The sequence below is a fragment of the Aedes aegypti genome, chromosome 3 (assembly GCF_002204515.2).
Source record: "Aedes aegypti strain LVP_AGWG chromosome 3, AaegL5.0 Primary Assembly, whole genome shotgun sequence".
Classification (NCBI taxonomy): domain Eukaryota; kingdom Metazoa; phylum Arthropoda; class Insecta; order Diptera; family Culicidae; genus Aedes; species Aedes aegypti.
In genome coordinates this window covers 205,919,465-205,941,669 of record NC_035109.1, presented here as the reverse complement: position 1 = coordinate 205,941,669, position 22,205 = coordinate 205,919,465, and the positions used below count along the sequence as shown (strand labels likewise).

At 37.0% G+C, this 22,205-nt stretch overlaps 1 protein-coding gene across 2 annotated transcripts; it reads right to left on the bottom strand.

Annotated features, from left to right (window-relative positions):
• Window positions 1–128: 128 nt before the first annotated feature.
• LOC5577028 lies at window positions 129–21,561 on the bottom strand. 2 transcript variants are annotated; one of them, XM_001663072.2, is made up of 5 exons: window positions 21,373–21,561; window positions 12,652–12,891; window positions 12,395–12,594; window positions 1,018–1,090; window positions 129–883 (listed from the first exon to the last, which is right to left on the bottom strand). In XM_001663072.2, exons 2-5 carry the CDS (start codon window positions 12,871–12,873, stop codon window positions 710–712), a joined length of 669 nt encoding a protein of 222 aa, XP_001663122.1. In that variant the 5' UTR covers window positions 12,874–12,891; window positions 21,373–21,561; the 3' UTR covers window positions 129–709. The 2 variants fall into 2 exon arrangements, with proteins under 2 accessions (XP_001663122.1, XP_021706814.1); XM_021851122.1 differs by lacking the exon at window positions 21,373–21,561 and adding an exon at window positions 12,959–13,116.
• Window positions 21,562–22,205: the final 644 nt, after the last annotated feature.

Sequence of the window (22,205 nt, the reverse complement as noted above, 5' to 3'; positions counted from 1 at the left end):
GGTGATTGGTTTGTTACGGAAGCTATGATGAAGGTGCCACCCCCAGAAGCCACACCTTTCAGATATACAAAGTGGCCAAATGTGTATGGAAACAGTTCGGATGTAATACAAATAATAACTCCGCGTTGATTTATGCATGCGTATACATTTGGTAACTCTACCGTTTATTTTATGTTCTGTGTTCTACAGTTGGTTCATACATGTAGGTTGATGACTTTATTTTGGCTTCAAGCCATTGTGGACTGGGTAGTTGCTAATATAATCAATATGATCACTCAAAATTGGTCGGTTTGTGTGGTGGTTCATGTTAATTGTTTGTACGTATTTATTTGATATTTTTAATATCCTCCAAAATACAAAACTGTAAACTGGCACCGTTCATCAACTGGTCAAAAGTTTTACTAACTGTCCTATATAACCATGAAAACACTCAAAGCTGTTTAAGTATTAAACTATTTGAATAATTTGAACATTTTCGACTAATGTTCATTTAACACACGTCAACTAAAATCACCGAAAATGGCAACAATATCTTAATGATTTCTTTTCATCGAATGACGATTTGCTTATCATTGGATACATTGATTACATTCTGAATATCTCTTTTTCAATATCATGATTATCGATATTTCTATTGTCACTGACTAGTACGTTTGCTCCACTGCTGGCATGGTGCCATTTTAGCATTACAAAATATCTCACTGTCCGCTTAGTTGATCACTTTGCACATAATTTTTAGCTTCTCGTGGGGTGGATCAACCACGAAAATTTGCTCACCATTCTCATCCAAGTAGTCTGTGTAGTTAATCTCGCACTTGGTTATAAAACCAAGTGAGCTAACTACACGTTGCGAAAATGCTCCGGTGGCATCGGTTTTCATAACCTGTGGAAAGTATTTCAGAGGAATTATTGGGTATTCATAAGATTTCCATGGCTTGTCTAGCTGGCCACGATGTATGAGATTTGTATGCATGCATCCTACACGGAGGGATAACTATACAATATGAGAAGTCTTACCTGAAATCCACGATCCAAAGCAAGTTCTTCGCTTTTTTCAATGAGCTTCTTTGCTAGTCCCTTTCCGCGGAATCTGTATGAAAGCAAACATGGTTTGAGTTTTTAAATAAAAGTTAATTATGAAGCTTTCCTGGAAGTCAATCAGTGTTTCATCATTGGCGTAGAAACAGGAGGCGGGGGTGGGGCGCAGACCCCCTTCAGAATCATCCAGTGTTAAGCGCAATTTTAGATATCTACGTTGCAAAGAAAACTGTGATACTAAAACGTGTCAGTTAGACTGGCCCTTAAACAAAAAAGTTGTAAAACTCAACGGGGCACCCCCTAGATATGAACCTTAGGGTAAGAAAAACGCTCTCTCAAAATTTCAACTCAATGGATCATTGAATGTAGTTTTTGTCAGTGCTCACCGCATCAAAACAAAGGCGCCACTGTATATGGGATTTAACATTGTGACAGCATTGCTGTTCTGTCAAACACACAAGGCTACGGTGGCGCTATCTATGCTTTCCATAGCGGCCGTTTTGGTTATTTTAATGATCCATTGGTTGCTTCACCAGCTGGCGCATTCGATTTGAAGTTTGTATGGGATATTCGTCTCAAATATATTGAAAATTGATCCTATGTCACTGTTTCGTTCCGTATACTAATTGTTCGCGTTCAAATAAGCCCAGAATGACAAATACACTAGTTGATACCCTAATGAACATAATTGCAGAAGGTTGTATCTGGATTTAATCTCATTTTCATTACTCTTTCAGTTGTTGAAAGTTAGGCTTAGATTAGCACTCCCGTACAGTCACTTATATGCATGCGACATATGCCTCAGCTCGCCCAGCGTCATAGGTGGCTATGATGCGCTTAGCGGCTACCTCCAAGCTATGTTGAAGATATGCAAGCAGTGTTGCATGATATACTTCAGATAGTTAAAACACCAACTTTATTATTTTTGATCATGGTACAATCTTCTACAATATTCTTCGCTATTACATCAAGTAGTGTTTTTGACATTCTGGGTCCAATTGAACGCGATCATCAATTTTCCTGAACCAAACAGTACATGATGTGCTGTTGCTCATATGTTTGAGCTGAAAATCCCATATTAACTTCAATTCAAATGCGCCAGCTCATGGAACGACCAAATGAGCTGAATTTTTCAGAAAGGCTTCCTCTAACCCCAAGAAATAATCCTGGGGGTGCCCCGTGGAATCATACAACTTTATTTTTCTCCCATACTGAGCTGGGCCAGTCTAGTGTCAGTATCCTGGAAATTCGATTTCATGAATTCGTATTTTCTGAATAAAGCAAACAATTCTGTTTCACATGTTTTAATATGAAGTATGTTGCTTTATTGTAAAACATAAGAAACAGATTTGTTTCACAGCATTATGATTTCCCATGTTATTGGAGGGTACCCTGCTCGAGGTATCCGATGATGATGATTGCCATTATGAGAATTCTTTAAATCCATACATTAATTTCAATTCGTATAATTTCCGACAAAATTAATTGAAAAAGAATAGACCAAATTATAAAAAGAAATTCCTGCACGAAAGTTAGCTGGAATTTCTAACGAAAAATACGGCCTTATTCAGATCTTTTCAAGGAATTTCTGCCTGGCTAAGGCTTCTAAGAAAATTCCAACAAAATCGGCAATAGATTTTTTTCATTCCAGCACTATTTTTTTTTCTTTGATTTCGCTTCAGTTACAATTGATTTCAGAATATGTTCCCGGATTAAATAAAAAAAATATAACATTTCAAAAGTTCAAATTTTTCCATCGCTATTCCTCAAAAAAAAAAAAAATGAGTCTGTCATTTTTTTAGAAGATTTTGCAAAAATTATTACAAATTCTTTAGTGAAGTTCATCAAAAATCCTTCAAAAATATTTTCATCATACATTACAAATTGCATCACAAATTCTACCATGTTTTATTTTCTGTAAATTCTGCTTCAAATCCCCGGATTATACGGGAATTATCTACGAAAAGTATGTTCAGAACGTATCTTCGAAGCAAGAAAGGAAATTAGTTGGAAAACTGCAGCCGTACTTTTGCTTCTGAAATTAACATAGCGGTTAAGGAATCTGTGGAGATACATTTAGCACAATAACTGGGAAGGGATTTATTAAGATATTTATAAAGAAATCTATAAAGATCTCCCTAAAACATTACTTTAGAAATGATTTAATCAATTCTATTATAAATTCATATTCTAAAATTGAATTCTTGTTCAATTTCAAGACGGAATTCCTAGATGCTTTCTGGCAGAATTCTGGGGAATCCAGAAACCAAAGAAGATTTCAAGGATAATTTCTAAAAAGATTCTGATGGAGCTTCTTGAGAAATTTGTTTGTTTTCAATTCATCAGAGCAGTGATGCATTTTGAGCTGATCGCGATCCAGAAATGAACGGAGCCCGAGCCAAATTTGCACGAGAACGCAGTAGACAGTGAACTTCCGAGCAAGAGCTAGCCGCTGCTCAAGAACGGCCCGTTCAGTTTGCAATTGCGAAAGCCCCTCTCGTGTAGGAAATTAATGAATTGATCGCTGCAAATGTTGATGGTTAGGGAAATTAAATAACCCTTGGTGTATGGGATACCAAAAACATATCTTTGGCAAAGTTTACTGCAGTAATCAGTCAAAATGAACTGAGTTCAATTTTCGGGTCGCACCAGTTCAAATTTTTGAACTGCACAATGTTCAAGCCTACTTGATCGCTGCGTTCAAAAAATTGAACTGGAACGCGAACTGAACGCGTTCAAATGCATCACTGCATCAGAGAGTAATTGAAACCTCTAGATAAAAGATAATAAATAATCACTTATATTTTTTTCCATTTCGTTCCGTTTTTCGGTTATCCATTTGTTGTTTGTACCTGCTTCAACATTTTGTTGACTCTACTTTCTTTACATGATACTTGAGCAATTTCGTACAAAAAATCTTTTCATACTCCAAAAAGCAACATTTTAAAGAATTTAAAGGAAAAAAATATTCTAGGAGTTTTGAAAATTTGCAGGATTCGTATTCGTATGGTTCCTGATCTCCAAAAGCCTGTCAGGAATTCCTCAACCAATTTTTAAAGTAATACAAAAATTTGATCCATGATCTAAATTCGGCAAAATCTTACATTACGAATTATACCATAAGTCACTTTTGGCAATGTTCTTAAAAAATACCGCCAACTTCAGCAGTTCTACAACAATAGCTAAAAATAGTCCAAAAGTTTATTGGTAGTACACAGTTCGAACGGAACATGTAAATTTCTGAGACATATAATGCACATAACTAGAGCGTGGAATATCATAGATATATACATGATATGCCATGTAAACTTCGATTATATATCATGTAATGCAGTAGAATTATGATTATTATAACATGACATATAACACATTTTTACATGATTTCATACTTAAATTTACATGACGTAATGTTTACATTACATAAATAAAGTTTACATGACGTGTAATCTTCATTATTTTTAACTGTGTAGTAGTAGTAGGAAAAAAATTGTTCACATTAATCTATTCTCCATAGTATCATGAAACTTCGGAGTTCATGCAAAACAATTTCTAATACGTTAGATACAAATACCATTAGTAAAAATTCCATCCATTTAAAAATAAAACATTGTTCATTCTTCTTCTTCATGGCATTTACGTCCTCCCAGCTGCTTCTCAGCGTAGTGTTCTTATGAGCACTTCCACAGTTATTAACTGAGAGCTTTCTTTGCCAAAGTTGCCATTTTCGCATTCGTATATCGTGTGGCAGGTGCGATGATACTTTATGCCCAGGGAAGTCAGGGAAATTTCCGTTACGAAAAGATCCTGGACCGACAGGGATTCGAATCCAGACACCTTCAACATGGCTTTGCTTTGTATTCACGGACTCTAAGCACTAATGGACTCTAAGGAAGGCCCCCATTGTCTATTATAAAAGACGAATAAAAACTAACTCGAATTTTTGTAGTAAACCGTACAAAAACCAAAACCAAAAACTCATTAAAAATATTGAGGTTTTACTGGAGTAGTTTTTGAACCGAATATGAAGAGTGGATAGATCCCTGAATTAAGATTCAGAAAAAATATGGAGTAATTTTTAGAACATGGAGGAATACTTGAAAGAATTTCTGGAGATTTTTTTTATTCAGAAGTTCGAGAATGAATTGCAACATCCTTTAGTAAATCTACGAACAGATGTGGCTACTCCTGAGCTCCTTTACGGTCAAATGGCAGCGTGCGTGGGACAGTTCCACCAAAGAATGGTGGACCCACAGGTTGAGTCCGAAAGAAGATATCTGGGTCAATAGGCGCCATGGGGAACTAACATTCCACCTGACACAGGTCCTTTCGGGCCATGGTTGCTTTAGACAGTATTTACACCGTTTCGGTCATGCGGGTTCTCCCGAATGTCCAATTTGCGCAGGTTTAGAGGAAACGGCGGAACACGTTTTGTTCGTGTGCCCGCGTTTCCGCACAATGCGTGACTGCATGCTTGCCACATGCGGTGGGGACACGACTCCAGACAATCTGGTTCAGAGAATGTGTGAATACGAGCTCGGCTGGAATGCCGTTTTATCGGCTATCGCCCACATCGTCTTGGAGCTACAAAGGAGGTGGCGCGTGGACTCGATGTTCATCGATGTTCGTTGCTGCATGGCTACGCAGCTAACCTTGAGGTTGCGATGTGCAATAGCCCCTCTCCGAAGCAATGCCTTCTTGATTGGTCCCGGAGAGAAGAAGGGTTTGGCGGCAATGGGAATGGTTTAGTGGGTCGGGGATGTAGTCCTGTCTGCTACTTTTCATGTAGTAAACGGTCCCCAACCCCACACTTCTGGACCTTCAGGGTCCGGGTGTCTGTTGAGCAGATTATCCCCCCATTGCTAAGAAGAAGAAAAAAAACTCCAGAGCTCCTGGCACGGATTCCACGAGATTTGTTTTGGGGACATTTCCGTTTTTTGTCCAAAACATACCGTACAACATCTTAATCTTCGTGAATTTGAAAGAAAATATCAATAAATTAAGAATAAACTTAATATAAATAGATTTGACCACTTCAGGGCACCTGACACAGTTTTCGCCAGGGCCTTTTTTTTGGGATTTTTTTTGTCCAAAACATACCGTGTGACGTCTCAATCTTCATGAATTCAAGAGAACTTGTCATTAAATGAAGAAAAATCCATGCATGAACAGATGTGGGCAGTCCAGAGCTCTTGCAAGGACCTCTTTGGGGGCATTTCCGTTCTATGACCAAAACATACCGTGCAACATCTCAATCATCGTCAATTCGAAAGAGCATGCCAATAAATGAAGAAGAATAAACTAAATGTCAATAGATTTGGCCACTCCAGGGCACAGGTTTCACGAGGGTCTCATTTAGGACATAATCGTTGTATAACCATAACATGATGTTTGATAAATTCTTGGCTAGATTATTGTTTAATTACTGATGAAATCCTTGGCAAAATGTGAGATTTTTTTAGTTTGTTGCTCGTGGAAAACCTCCATTCGTAAATGAGCGGTACGATTGACGGAATGGATAAGTTTTTCGAAGCTCTGGAGTGGCCAGATTTGTGGGTAGCGCGTTCATTCTTTATTTATTGTCATATTTTTTCCTCAATAAAAAGAAAATTTCACAAAACACCCCCTCCTGGAACCTGTGCGATGTACTCAGGATTGGCAACATATGTTACACAGTGCCTAATCCTCATTTATGGACATGTTCTGTAGAATTCACGAAGATTGAGACGTCACACGGCTTGTTTTAGACATAAAATGGAAATATCCCTGGTGAGGCCCTGGCGGAACCTGTGCTTGAAGCTTGGCCACATCAGTAGATATTTAGTTTATTCTTCGTTTATTGACATGTTCTTTCCAATTGACGAAGATTGAGACGTCTCACGGTATGTTGAGGACAATAAAACGGAAATGTCCCCAAAGAAGCCCTGGCGGAATCTGCGTCAGGTGCCCTGGAGTGATCAAATCTGATAATATTTAGTTTATTCTTATTTTATTGACATGAAGATTGAGACGTCACACTGTATGTTTTGGATAAAAAACGGAAATGTTCCCAAAGGAGCCCTGGCGGAACCGGCTTCGATGTTCCGAAACGGGTCACTTATTCAAATTGTGTTTAAATGATGACAATCGAGCTTTGTTGTTTCAACTGCAATAAGTAACAAAATAATCATATTTCCAAAATTTGACACCTTCCTGACCCCAGTACAACCCGGAATATTTCCAGCTTGGTTCTGAATTCAGTATTGCCCATTTATGACTAACAACTGGTACCTTTTTAAAGTCATCTGAGGGTGGTTTCAAAAAGTCGAACGGAAATTGACGAAATGGCAGTTATTTGAAAACGCCTTGTCGGTTGTCGGGGGGTCGGTAACGTAAAGGTTAATATGCTCATCTTTGCAATTCGACCAACGATTTGTGCAAGTGTTCATGCTATGCTATGCTCCCAATAGTTCAAACTGAGGTGAAACATTGCGGAGAGCGAACGTTTGATATGTTCATAATTCAACCTGTTTTGTATGAATTTGTTACACTGAAACCACTATTTACGTAATGGGTTGAGGGTACATTAATGAAATTTTGGTATTCGTGTTAGGTAAATAGAATGTTCGCCCTTGTTTGTATAAAATTTAATATTTTGATTCAACTATTTGATAAAAGTCGGATAGTGATAAAAGAATGGGACTCTTGTGTGATTTCTTGTGTAAAGCTGAGTCTGCTAAATACTAATTTGCCTTGGTATTTGAGATAAGCCACGAATTACATGAGGCTTGTAGATCTGAAGGCTGTTAGCTCTACATGCGTAATTTGTGGATTGTGCGATATTTACCAGAAAACAATTCGCTAGAATGACATCCGCCAGAAACACCATTTTCCAGCATGTACTATTCTTCAGTATGAACCATCCTCTTGATTGTTTGACAGATAAATCAAGTTTGAAACTGTTGGTGAATTAACTGAGAAACCCCCACTTTTGCAAAAGAAAAAAAAACACTACGGCAAATGAAATATAATATGTTGTTAACAAAATGTTAATAAAAGCTTAATTTTGTTAAACCAAATTAGGATGATAGTGTTGTCTAACACAGAACACATTTATAAGAAATGAATGTAATGTTTGGAATGGTACTAACAAAGAATTAAAATAAAATGTTATACATATTTGGGGTGCGCTCGTTATGGGTGCCTGGTATCGGAAAATCGAAAAACCGCTACTAAATCTGGTTTCCACCTTCGATTGATGTTTTCAAGGATGGAAATCTAGTGATCATGACAAAATAAATGATGCATCGCGGTTATTCTTTATCATGCAAGCATAGCAACAACAATAAACCATTAGTCGTCAAGGCCTAACAACAAACTCCGCTCCGCTAAAAATGAATCGCTCGGCAATCTAAGTCATAACTTTTCGAGTATTTTAAAGCTTTTATTCCACGATCTGTCTTCTGGCATGCCATTTCTGATCAGAAAATCAATCGGGCATAGTTTGGGCGGAAAATTATGCCGTGAACGCATTCTGATTCATGTTGATGGCAACATGTTACAACATCCGACAAACGGTTTGTCCCGCTACAAACAGTGCATCGGATGCTCCATATGTCCTTACCATGCGCGCGTAGTGAGCTGTTCAAATCATGCTTCTGCAAGAGCGACGGCCATCTTAGACCATTTAAATACTATGTTGTTAGTCGCTAGAGGCGTTTTTTTTTTCATCCTTGTGTGTTTTACAATTAGTGAAAATTCACGTGTGAACCACGATAACGGTCAATTCATATGTCACGCCTGGGCGTGATACGTTCTGCTTCTTCTTCTTGGCATTAACGTCCCCACTGGGACAGAGCCTTTTTCCAATGACTCCTAGAAAAAGCTGTTCGTCAAAGTTTAACTTTATTTTTCGCAAAACAAAAATCCTCATTTTTATGAACAAATTGTTTGTTTGTATCCTTTACTATTCTACAAAGGATATTGCTTTTAAAAAATCAATTATATTCCACCATTCTCTGACATTAGGTAACTTTAATGATTTATTCATTTATGGCCAAATTTGCTGATACACCATCCTTTAACTCCCAGCAAAAGAGAAAAGTAAAAAGCGTATTCAAAACTAGTTTAGATTACTAAGAAAACGAGATTTGTATAAACGAGAGCAAAATCGTGGGTTTAAACTGCAGTCCTAAGTATAAATTTTACTCTTTATGGTCGTTTTACTAAAAAATCTCATACTTTTAAAATCATGTACGCATATTTATCGATCTACAGCAAATTGTAAAATTGTTTTTCTCCGAATATTTCAGTTGGTAATCTCAGAATAACATATTATGAAAATCATGTGTGGAAAATGAAATCTATTTTGTTACAGCAGTGTTGCCAATTTTGACGATTGTTAATGTACTTTGAAAGGTTTTCTAAAAATAAAGCAATTGATTTTATATTGTGCTTTAAATGCGACGTTGGGAATAAATAAGTAATTCTATGAAGGCGTAAGTTATTTTTCATATTAAAACTGTATTAGCACTTCCGTCAGGACGTACTTAAAACCAAAAAAATTCTACTCATATCAGTTCCCTTCAAATTTAGAATATTTTTCTCTAAAAATATCGAGGAAAAATTATTTTATCATATATGTAAAATTGTTGCTCCAAACCTAACTTGATTTTTTACATTAGGCTTCTGATTGATGATACTTCCAAAGAGCGAGCCTTTTTTGAAAATAAAATACATGGACTGTCGAATTTCCCAGTAAATTTCTGGCAATTATTGATTTTGATAACTTCCAAAAATCGACCGTTCTAAACGTTGTTCCATAATCGTGTGAAATTTAATTATTTCGGAGATTTGTTTTATTATCATAACATTGTACAATACTAGTTAAACGATGTACAGAAAGCCGATCGAAATTTCATTGATAGATTAAGAAATACAGAATGCACAAGGTGTCCACTTTATAAAATGAACAGTCCTTAGTGGGTGATCGTCTCTACTGAACGATAGCTGGGTGTGGGCGGAAATAGAGGCACGGGCGAGTGTTCGGTTGATTGTGGAGGGAAAATGCACGATCGAAAAAAAAACTGAAGAGTACCCTGGGTCGCAAAGTACGTTCCGGCCGACTTGACCCGCAAACTAAGAGCTACGGCCGTCATCTACGTAGCATCCATTTACTAAGAGGTGCTCTATCACCCGAGAACGGGGACCTCGTGCGGAATTCCACGTTAAGGCTAATCAAGTCCTGAGCGCTGCCATTGCCGCCTTCGGGAAGCGATCGACCCTTCTTCGGGCCATCCAGGTCCCCAACGGTGCCGCTGCTGCTGTTCACGCCTCCCGCCTTAGTCGCCACACCGTTCATCATCGGAGCCACCCATTCTGCAGTGATGGAAAAGTTCGCTTTACGAAGCAGCTCACGAGTGTATACCAACGCATAACAAACATCACGGACTCTCGAACTGGCTGTATACCGTCATGCGGGGTGACATTGGGCCATAAGGGTAACTTTGGGCCAATGTTTTTACAGCAAGCTAATGCCATAAAAATAAAAGCAATGTGCCAAGTTTCAAGAATACGTTACAAAAAGCCAATAGATAGTCATATATTAGTTTTTTGACGTTCCTGCTAGCCATGAGATGCATCGAAAGAGGCGGTCAAAGTCACCCCCTAGGCCCAATGTCACCCCGCACGGCGGTAACTATCAAATCGACAATAAATTACTAGTTTGTAGTCAAAAACCCTTGAAAACCATAAATCTCGGAGAGGAAGCAGCTTTTTTATGACTCTGAACAGCTCTGAACACGTTCCCGAATCACTTTTAGCTTCGGTTACTCGGGAGCACGACAGATGCGAGTAAACCAGCGCTCTGACGCTCGGGAGCGTTTGATTTTGTTTGTGTTCCAGTTCATCAGAAATGTTCGCCACTTCCCATCACTGCCATTCTTTCGCCGTAGTGATCCTCCATCAAAGACACCCCCTCGTCATCGTCGGGAATTCCCTGGCCAGTGAATCACAGGGCTATTTACAACGCCTAATAAACGGATTGACCTAAGTACCTGCGATAAATTTAGGTTCCTGCACTCCGAAAACTCCCCCGGTGCACACAACAACCTGAGACCCGGAATCAGAATTCAAAATGATCGAACCCTCCGATGAAAGCAGCGTGGTGACGCAAAACACTTTGAACGAACACAGATTTCAGACAAAGATAGCCGAAGTAATGTTCGCGTAGCACGAAAGAAAGACAAAAGGTCACAAATATTGCAATAGAGCTATTACTTCGTGCTCGCTTGGTCACCCATGGTGTCCACATATTTTTAAATGACTCTGTTTTCACGTTCCCGATTAGATATATAATCACTTGGAAGAATTATCTCGGGACTGTTCCAGTCATTGCCTTAGTTCATTGTTGTCTCTCGATTCTTAAGGATGAGAATAAACCCGCAAGCGACTTCAAAATAAAGGGCCATTTATGAATTAATTTGAAAAAAAAAAAAAAACTTTTGGTTACTTATTTTTGTCTTTGACCAACCCTCCAAAACACTTTTAAAAATGACTGCAATATAATAAATTCACTTCAGACAAAACTTCAGATTACTTGTAGTTAGCCATTCATTTTTTTTAACATTTGTCACCAATTTATGGAGATGCATGATTGCTCTTATTTATTCTCCATTATTCTATTGCGGCGCTCATATCAAATCAACATCCAGCGGTTGCGGTAACGCGTAGACAACACACGCGCAATTCAAACACAACGCCAACGTTCATCATGTGAAAGCTTTTTTATCTTGTTTTTGTGAATATTTAATATCGCTTGTGACACTGTGCCTATAGTAGCACTATTTCTAATTTCTGTCCATATATTAGCACTAGCTTTACGGAGTAGTCAAAATACAAATAAAAACCGTATTTCTACAAAACTTTTATATTTTTCCTTAAAAGTGTGGATAAAAAAAATTTGATTGATGTAAAACAGTTCTTAATTCATCAATTATTTTGATTTTGATCAATAAAAAATAGTTTTTCTTAGGAGTGCTACTATACGAACAATAGGAAGAACCTATAGTAAAGATGCAAGGGAGCTTAAACGATTTAGAGCAAAACGTCAGTAAAAAGTCACTAGTTTGACTATAAGGGTTTGTCCACTAAGGGAACCTCGACCCTATGCTTGAATTTTTTCGTTCTTTGTATTCAGAATTAGCACGGTGCTTCCGGCAGTGGTTAACCGCGTGACAACTGGAAGTTAAAATAAGGTATGAAATGGAGAAATGGGGAGAGCCTGTTTGGTGCGTTCTGAAACACTGCCCGATAAGTTTACCGCAATATATACTATTTTCATACAGGTCAGAAATTCTATACCTTTAAAATTATTACTTACCTTGAGTCTACGGAGAGTATTCTTATCTCGAAAATTTTGTCCACATCGAACTGTTTGAACAGGTTTATCTTCAAGTTCTGCTCGTACAATAGTTTGAAAATTTTCTTAAAACTCTCATCCTGAATCTCGTTCAGTTTCTCCCGGGATTTTTCAATATCAGTGTTTCCGTAGAGAATACCATTCAGTGCTACCCCGGCAATCTAAAAAGGGTTCAATAGATTAGCAATTTACAACACTGTATTGATTTTCATGCATACGTCGCCATCGTTGGAAATAGCCATAATGCTAACGTTGTCCTTAAGGGTAGATAAACTATGCTGTTCTAGGAGTGGGTGGCCCTGGCCTGGACGGGTAAGATTGACCGCCTTGTTCAGCGGTTCATCGGCAAAGAACGTCTGCCGGAGATGCTCGATCACATCGTCGTAGTATTTGCTAGATATTGTCTCGAAACGGATGTTGTTGAGCTTGCTGTCCAACATGATTGTTCTTCGGAAAAGCTGTAGATTTGAATAGAATGAGGATTATCAAACATTTTTTTCGATTTATTGAGGTAACAAGTCTTACTGTTGATAATCCCCGTATGAACACCATTTTAACAGAACGTAACCGATGGATGGAAGTGCATCGAATGGCAAGAAATGGGTAACCTTTATCTGCAGCCAGGCGATAATGCTATCATAGGTATTGGTAATGAGCAAGATATCTGGACTGTGTCACGATTATGTGCTGATTATAACTTTTAGCACGTTCATCGTTTATCAATGCATTTGAATTGAAAGTATATAAAAAGATAGCAAATAATTCAAATGGAATAGCCGTTATCTTATTATTAGTGCTGATATGTCAACCGGGTAATTGAGCATGTTTGTTTACGTCTCTTTTCCAATCAAATGTTTATTACTGTACGGCAGATAATACCGTTCAAAACTGGTTTGTCGCTTTGGTTTGAACGAGAAAGAATAAGTATTTAGGTTTAAAAACGCCTTGGCAAAGGATTTTTTTTATTTTTATATCATATTTAGTTTTGACAGTACATCGTTGGTTCAAATTCAAAGTTTTAATAGGAAAATCAGCTTCTTTTCCTTAACCTTCGAAAGGCCCAATATCGAATAATAAGTTGTATTGTTTTCACCCCTTTAAGGACTATTATTTTTATAAACACCACTTTGCAAAATTGTCGAAAATTTATCCCTCGACTTGCTAAGTGCAGTCATGGCCATGTGGTATAATGCACAATCAGTCCAAAGACAGCAGAAGTAAGGTTGGTTTTGTTCATCTTATTTTGTTTGTTTTTTTATGTTTCCATTCCGTTTGATTTAGCATGATAAAATTTTAAAAACAGCAAGGATAAAAACAAATGAAAAAGTGTAATCCCGATCGACGGAATAGTTTAATGTGAACTTGAAGCTAGTTTGTAAATTGTGTTTCAGAATTTTTGATGATAATAAAAAAATAAATAAGAACTATTTAACATGAAGCTAAATCATCTCTTTCAATGTACATTAGACGATTTCACAAAAATCGAAATGTCTGGGATTCAACCAGTCACCCCCTAGTCCTAATTGTAATGAGCAATTCTCGCTGAAACCAGGCCGCCATCGGCACCCATCGTTAGAATTCCAATTTTATGTCACTGATCGCTAGTTTTCGATAAAACTTAAGGGTGGTCCTTTTGGTTTTTCTCAAATTGGTGGACCCCTCGTACACCAGCTAGCTAATGGTGAAAAAACGATTTTTCTAACAAAATTCAAGATGGCGGTAAAATTCAAAATGGCCGCCAAAATTTGTTTAACTTTGAATGAAAGCTATATCCTTTCTCTATACGATGCCACTTAGTTTGCTATGTGTTCCAAGCGAAATATGAGACATATTACGTAAAGAAATACCCTATATTTATCAAAAAATGGGCTTTTTCGCAAACTGTTTAGCCAGCTAGCGTACGAGGGGTCCACCAATTTGAGAAAACCGAAAGGACCACCCTTAAGTTTCATAGAAAACTAGCGATCAGTGACATAAAATTGGAATTCTAACGATGGGTGCCAATGGCGGCCTGGTTTCAGCGAGAATTGCTCAATACTAAAACAAACTACCAGACAAATTTTCATCCAATTTGGAGAAGATTAGGAGGTGCCTCAAGTCGAATTTGTGATTTTTGGCTACTTTTTACATTCAAAAAATTCTAACGAGAATTTGTAAAAACGATAGTTGAACGTATTATTAGTACTTTATAACTTTTAAGAACACTGTATGCCGATTAGAGATGGTCTTGACCTCATGAAATTGATTTCTGTTCATTAAAGTACCTGTTAAACATACATTTCTCTGCAGTTTTTGTTCTACGAAATTCTTAACCTCATGCCTAATCATAAAAATTCAACCGTAGTATCATTACTTTGCCTTTTCTGAACATTATTGTAATACATCATTTTCGTATCCGAGTTACAGATAAATTGTAAAAAATAGTCTCAAATACGACATTCCTTATTTCCCGGCATTTACTTAGAGCAGCTGCCAAATGGCGCTATGGGGCTCTGCACAAAAATGTACCTCTCCCTTTCACTCTTTCACGAAATTTCTAAACAACAAGGCCAGTAAACGTCAGAATGCTATGCAAAGTCAAAACAGTGCAGAGCCCCATTACTGACATGTTACAAAATTGAACATAGTAGTAGAGTGCCTGTAAACAAGAGTGACGTCATGTTCCAGTTTTGACAGGTCTCCTGCCCGATTGGAACGCGGATTTGTATGGAAATGACAGTTCGTCGCTGTTCCAATTTTGACATTGACGGCACTCTTATCTAAATCCACTCTGCATAGTAGCTTTGCTTTTTCAATGATGGACGATGATTGAAGCAAACAGCTAGCACATGTCATCAATGCAGTCGTGCCTCAAACAACATTTGTATTTGATACCAATCAGTTACATATGTGATATGGGGCTCTGCATAAAAATCTTTCTCTCTCTTTCACCCCTTCATAAAATTTGCAAACAACAAGGCCAGTAAACGTCAAAATTTCATGCGAAATCAAAACAGTGCAGAGCCCCATAGCCTTGAGGACAAGCTTCTACGCTGCCCGAGGTGTCCGGTGATGAATTCACAAAAGAAATCCATACGTATATGTTATAACTTCAACTCGTATAATGTCCGAAAAAATAATTGAAAAAATAGATAAAATTACTAAAGGAAGTTCTTTTGACTTTCAAAAAAAATCGGCATAGCCAAGTTTTCTTCAAATGAATGACAAAATTTTAACCTGGTGTAACATAATGTAACAAAATCTGTTTTTCCAAGAAATCTTATTATTTCATAAATTAGGGTAAAACACCGGTTTTGGCCAGTCTAAGAGAGAATGTCAATAAAAATTATATGCGAAGCCGTACTCATACTACAAATACGTCAAATGCATGTTTTCAATCCTCAAAATATCGAAACTGAGCTAAATCTTCTTTTTCGCTTTGAAAATTTTGTTGGTTAATACAGGTCACCAGAACCAGTTTGGCTAAATTAGGTGTTTGGGAGCTAAAATTATAAGGAAAATTAATTGTTTTCCTTATGTTTTGAATCAATTCGGACGAGTAAATGGATGTTGTTCTATCTTGTGATCGTGATGTACTAAACACAAATGGTTTCATGCTGATTGGCTACGCAAAACGGTGTTCAATCCACTATGGTTAAAACTGGCGTATGGCCAAAATCGGTGTTTCTACCCTATTTGATTATTTTCCAACAAATTTGTAGCATTTTTTCTCAAAAAAACTTTTCGGTATTTTGTATAAAAGTTTAGTATTATGAAATTCTTCAAAAAATATTGAAAGGAGGCTTCAGAATTTGTGAAAATTAGTCAAGTAATATTGTGGTAATTGTTTATACTTTCATTGCAAATTCTTCCTGATGGACATCAATTCATCTATGTCTGCTTTTTATTAGCAAATTGATTCCGGAATATGTTCCTGGATTTAGCTTAAAAATGTTACTAAATCTTTCAAAAGTTCAGTTTCCCATCACAATTTCCACAAAAACAATTGATTCTGTCTAATTTTATACTGAGTTATTATGATGAAAGTTCTGCAAGAAATTCTTCTGTGAACTCCTTTCAATAATTTTTCCAAATATGTTTTTACAAATTCTCCCGCGAAGTTCATCAAATGCCTTTAAGAAATATTTCTAAAATACATTAAAAATGGCGTCAAAAATTAATCTATGTTTTCTTTTTCTAGAAATTTTGCTTCAAATCCAAGATTATTCTTGCTTCAAATCCAAGGATTATTCAAGAATTGAAAAGAAAATTGTTTTTGGAATGCCATTTGCCTTCAAATCTTCAGAGGATATTTGTTGAAAAACCCCTTCCAAAATAAGCATAGCTGTAAAGGAATTGAGATAAACATGTAGCAAAATAACAGGGAAGGGAGAAAGGATTTATTAAAATATTCATAAAGAAATTTGCATTGAACTTCTTTAAAACACTTCTTCAGAAATACTTTTACTAATTTTTGGCAGAATCTATATTCTTGTCTGACACGAATGCCATATGTTTGGTAAAGTGTCATTAATAAATAATAATAATAATAATAATATTCTTGTTGCTTCGACTTTGCATATCACTTTGAGGTACTTCGTACAAAAATCTTTTCAAACTTAAAAATGCAACATTTCAAAGAATTTATAAAAATGTAAATCATAATATTTTTTTGTATGTTTTTTTTATGGAGTGGTTCTTGGAAGAGTTTGTGAAGCAGTCCCTAAAAAGATTAAGATTTTTCTGGAGTAGTGGATACATTTTAAAATGTTATTTATGGAAGAATCATGAGATTATTATTCGAAAAAATTGGAGTTATTTCTAGAGCCCGAAGGAATACTTAATGGAACACTCTGATAAAAATGTCTTTAGAAAATTCTCAATGGAGTGGAAAATACTTAGATGAATCTCTGGTAAATTTTCCGGAAGAATCTTAGCGAAACAATAATATAATTCTCTAAGAAATCCCTGAAAAAAAATTCTCAGGAAATCTTTGATTATTTTCACGGAAGAGTGAAAGATCAGTTAAACGTATTCCGCTAAGAACTTCATAGGAATGGTAATTGCCCTTTAAGCATTTCTTAGTTGGACATTTTTGAAAAAATGATAAAAAAAAAATTCTAAAACAAATTACTACTGAACTACTGGAGGATTTTTTAAACTTACAATTGGAATTTATATGTAACTAGTGGTCCTGGAAAACTTCGTTTTGCCATCAAGTAGGCTGTTGAAAACGCCACGTTTGACGTTTGAGAGGTGCCATGTTATTTACGTGACTATGGCAACGAGTGAATTCATTTGGCCGGTGCCGTGTTATTTACGTGACCATGGTAACGAATGAATTCGACACCGCTCAAACGTCAAATAACGTCACTCATGCATTGGTCCATGGACCAATGCACGGGTTCACTAATTTGATGTTTGAGCGGTGCCAAATTCACTCGTTGCCATGGCCACATAAATAACACGGCACCGCTCAAACGTCAAATAGTGAACTCATGCATCGGTCCATTGATCGTCCCATCTCGTTTTTCTGACTTTCTCGGTGAATATCCTGGAATTTTTAAACACACAAACACGTTGGAACTCTTGACGAACAAAACGGAGAAACAATCATTCAAATCCGTTGACCCGTTCCTAAGCCATTTCGTGACATACAAAAATCATTCTATTTTGATAAGGAAGATAAGTACGTAGAAGACCTACCAGGAAAAATCATTAAAAGAGTTTCTAATGCATTCTCTGGCGGAATAGTTTAAGAGGTTTATTAAGCAATTGGATTCTTCGAGAAATTTTCTGGTGAGATCAGAGAATCTGGGAATGATTTTCCGTAGGAATCTCAGGATGAACTCAGTGAGAACTGGTAAACAAGTTCTTGAAGTAAGCACTGACAACTACTGAATTAGTTTTGTAGAAATCCTCGTAGGAGTTCTCAAAGGAATCTCTTCATAGCACATGTTCGAATACCTTTATTATTATTGTGTTTATTAACGAGGCTCGCAGCCCGTGGCTGGTTCACCTCGAAGTTCGAATACCTGAATAGTTCGTGAAAAAATCACATAGGACATTCCTAGTGAGTTTTTTTTTACAGAATTTTTGACTGGATTACAAAAAGAATGAATCTTTTCCGTAGTGAAATTTGAAATTTACAAATATCACTGATGTGCCGCGAAATGAAACAAAATAACAAACAAATAAAATCAATACAAATCTGTTAAAATAATGAAAATCGTGATTGTTGCTATCGACATCAGTTTTGTAAAACAAGTATTTGCTAGCCCCCCCCCCCCCCCTTGAGCCCCTCCAGAAAAAAATCCTAGCTACGCCAATGGTCGCCAAAGTAGACAGCAGACACTTAACGGGTGGACCCAAATGTCCTGGCACAAGTGAAGTATCAAAGTAGCCAAAACGGAAGTAACACAGTTAGGGGAAGTGGTGGTAAAATGAACAGGGGTGGTAAAATGAACACCTTGCCTTTTACCGAGAAAAAACAAATTTCGATGAATTTTTATCACGCACGGACGATTTAGAACATAAAGCTGAGTGTTCGAGTTGATACGTAGGTCAATTGAAGTGAAAATATCAACGTAAACTAAGATTTTTGAAAACCACGTTTGAAAATTAGAACTGACGTAACTTTTAGCTCGGAAGACTTGAGGTTTTTCATTGAGGTGAATATCGTTATGATATGATGTCAAATCTGATACTTTTAGAATTCTTTTTGAATGGGTTACAATCATTAATGGATGTATTTTCGGTAGGGCAATGAAAATTTTCAGAAATATTTGTTTTGCTCACGTTTATTGCGCGGTGTCCATTTTACCACCAACCGCTGTTCATTTTACCCACATAGTGGAGGTAAAATGAACATTTGTATCGCTTTTTGATAGTGATGAAAATATGTGAAAATTTAGCTATTTTAGTCTGAATTCATGTAGCTGCTATAGATAACATCCCTATTTTTGATGTTGTGCGATAGAACTATGTAAATTCCTCGTTTTTCTATCAGAAACAAGATGATTTCCTTAAGGTGTTCATTTTACCACCCCTTCCCCTACATTTGAACCTGAGACTCGCGGAGACGGTCTTCTTTTTCTGCGATTGCTGAGTTTTTTCTTATTCCACTCAGTGTGTACATCAATCTTGCGCAATCAATCAATCAAGCTGTCACATGACCATCTTAGCAAAATCAAGCTGTCACATGACCATCTTAGCAAAAACTATTGCGTTTGCATCACACCGAATCATAAACGGCATTTGAGTCAAATTTCATGCCAGCAAACGTAGCAGACATTATAAGTAACTAGTCTTGTGTTTAGATTTATCGGCATCTTTGGAAAAACTGCTCCAATGACTGAGGTTTTTAATAATAGTTTATTTTGAATACAATACTTTTCACTTTTTCAACCATAGAGTCGATGGGCTGCATTTGACGTTTCCCCGGTCAACCAGTCAGTGATTTTCGATAGCGATCGATATATATTCGTTTTGAACCGTTAGCCATCGCCATCGTTGGTCAAAGATCTATAAAGAATTATGAAGACTGGTTGGTCGGGTCGTGACAGCGGAATCTGGGCTGCATATGACGTTGATATTTTTCCTCTTCGCGAGTCTCTCTCAGATTTGAACCACTGAGATGCAGCCCAGTACTTGCATTGGCAATCAGTCTTGGAAACGAAGACTGACGTTGTGTTACTATCGAACCCAACCAGCCAACAACAGGAACTGGGTGGCGGATAGGTCTTAACAGCTAGCAGCTATAGAGACGGCAGGACGATACCAATCCAAAAAGTAGTCTCTATTTAAAATGTCGATCAGAAAAAATAGTTTTCAGATTTGTCCGCAAAAAATTCGTGAGTGCTCTTCAAAGAATATAAGATTGCTGAGGAAATTAGCTATGGTTTTTCAGTGTGTTTTTTGAATTAAATAAAGGCGAGGGGTTGCGGTAGGGGTGTACTAGTATTTGTAAAAAATATATATATAAAACAAAAGACCTATGATTACTGTTAATACGTTAAACAAAAGCTTTCAATCCATCTTTAGCAGGAAAACATATCAGAAACTTTGAGCAAATTTTGATATTTTCAAGAATGTTTTCGTATTATTTTATAGCAATTTAACGAACACTAAAACCAGGCAACCATTTGTGTCGTATAATTCAGGGTGGCAAATACCGGTACACCTTCCCTAAAAGAAGGTTTAAACTTTGCATGTCTTAATACTATTCATATCTAATTGAGTAGGGCTTGTTTTTTTAAGTGGCTTAAATGACTAGCCCTTTGGGAATGATAAGAACATCAACTGTGTTGGTAACGGTATTTCATCAAGGCAACAATTTTCCTAGAATTTCAATAATGTAGGATTTTGTTGAATCATCATTTGCTATATATCAAACAAAAATCGCATTAAAATATATTCCCTAATTTGAAATGCCATAAAATTCCATCACGGTCCTTTATCCTAATTTTCGTTACGCATCATTATTAAACTGGAGGAAAAAGAGGCACGCCAAGAAGGATTGTAAGAGCCTTCAAGAGTCAAGTGCTTTCTCGTGATATTCGCCTCCAGACAGTCTCCATCACAATCGACAGCAGACTACGTGAAGGCATGCAGCATCAGTGAAAGTGAGTTAGCGACTACAGGACAACCAACAGGAAGGCAGTTGAAACAGGCGGCATCGAACAATGACGGAAAGGGATATTGATAAGACTTGGGAGCAAGAGGAGCAGTGTAATGCCTTGTTCATGAAAAGATTCCTGAGGCAGATGTCCTTGAAATTGCCTCTTGGGAGGGTGCTTCTCTCAAAGAACTTTATCAGAGTAAGAGAATGCCGAGGCAAGCCCCTTTAGTGTGGAAATTTAATTTACCTTCCGGTACATACAATTCCCAGGATAATAGGCATTAAAAGTCTTTTTTGTTCTTTGAAATTATAAGAAAAAAAGTGAGATGAAAATGCTTACCTTATTGTATTTGTATATTGCTCCTATGATCAGAATATTTAAAAAAGCCACTGCTTAAACTGATATTTTAAAGCCACTTCAAAAAATTTGGATTTTTTCCTAACAAGAAAAATTACAATTACAGTCGCTATTGCACCCGTAACAAGCTTTGGGATGCTGACTCCAGATGAGTTTACAACGAACTGATAAGATATGCTACAATTCTCCCGATGATATCGGGGGAGTACTACATCCTGCTACATCGCTCGCATCAAAGTATTTGGATATGCTGATGCACAAAGACCAAATAGTTTAAAGATTATTCAGACCAATTGATGTAATTCACTACTAATGTGCAATCAGTTCCAAAAACTGATTATTGAAGAATACATAATTTCAACCTACCCTGTCTTCCCTTAACATTACATATTTTATGTCCTGTGAGATGTTAGAGAGCACGCCTGGTATGTATACAACCATTTGTACGCATGTCACGCACTATACTACTACGATAGGAGTAGGATTTCGATGTTGAGAGTGAAATTTAGTATCATACACGCTCTCTCACTGCTCACGTAGTATATACTTACGTTTCCGCTCTCATATGTATTAATATTCAACAGGTGGATTGGAAGGATTCGCATTCTACCACTAAGGATAAGGCATTGGCTAAATAGATGCTGTTAAGAGTTGATTATGGTTCAAATGCAAGATTAAATGAGGATATTACCGTTAGTTCGTGCCAATGGATCTTGGCCTAAGCCACTAGGGAAGTCTGTGGAATCATCAATCATTGCTCTATTTACATTTGTACCCACGACCCTTAGCCTGATTCTGTTGATTTTGTTGGCAAT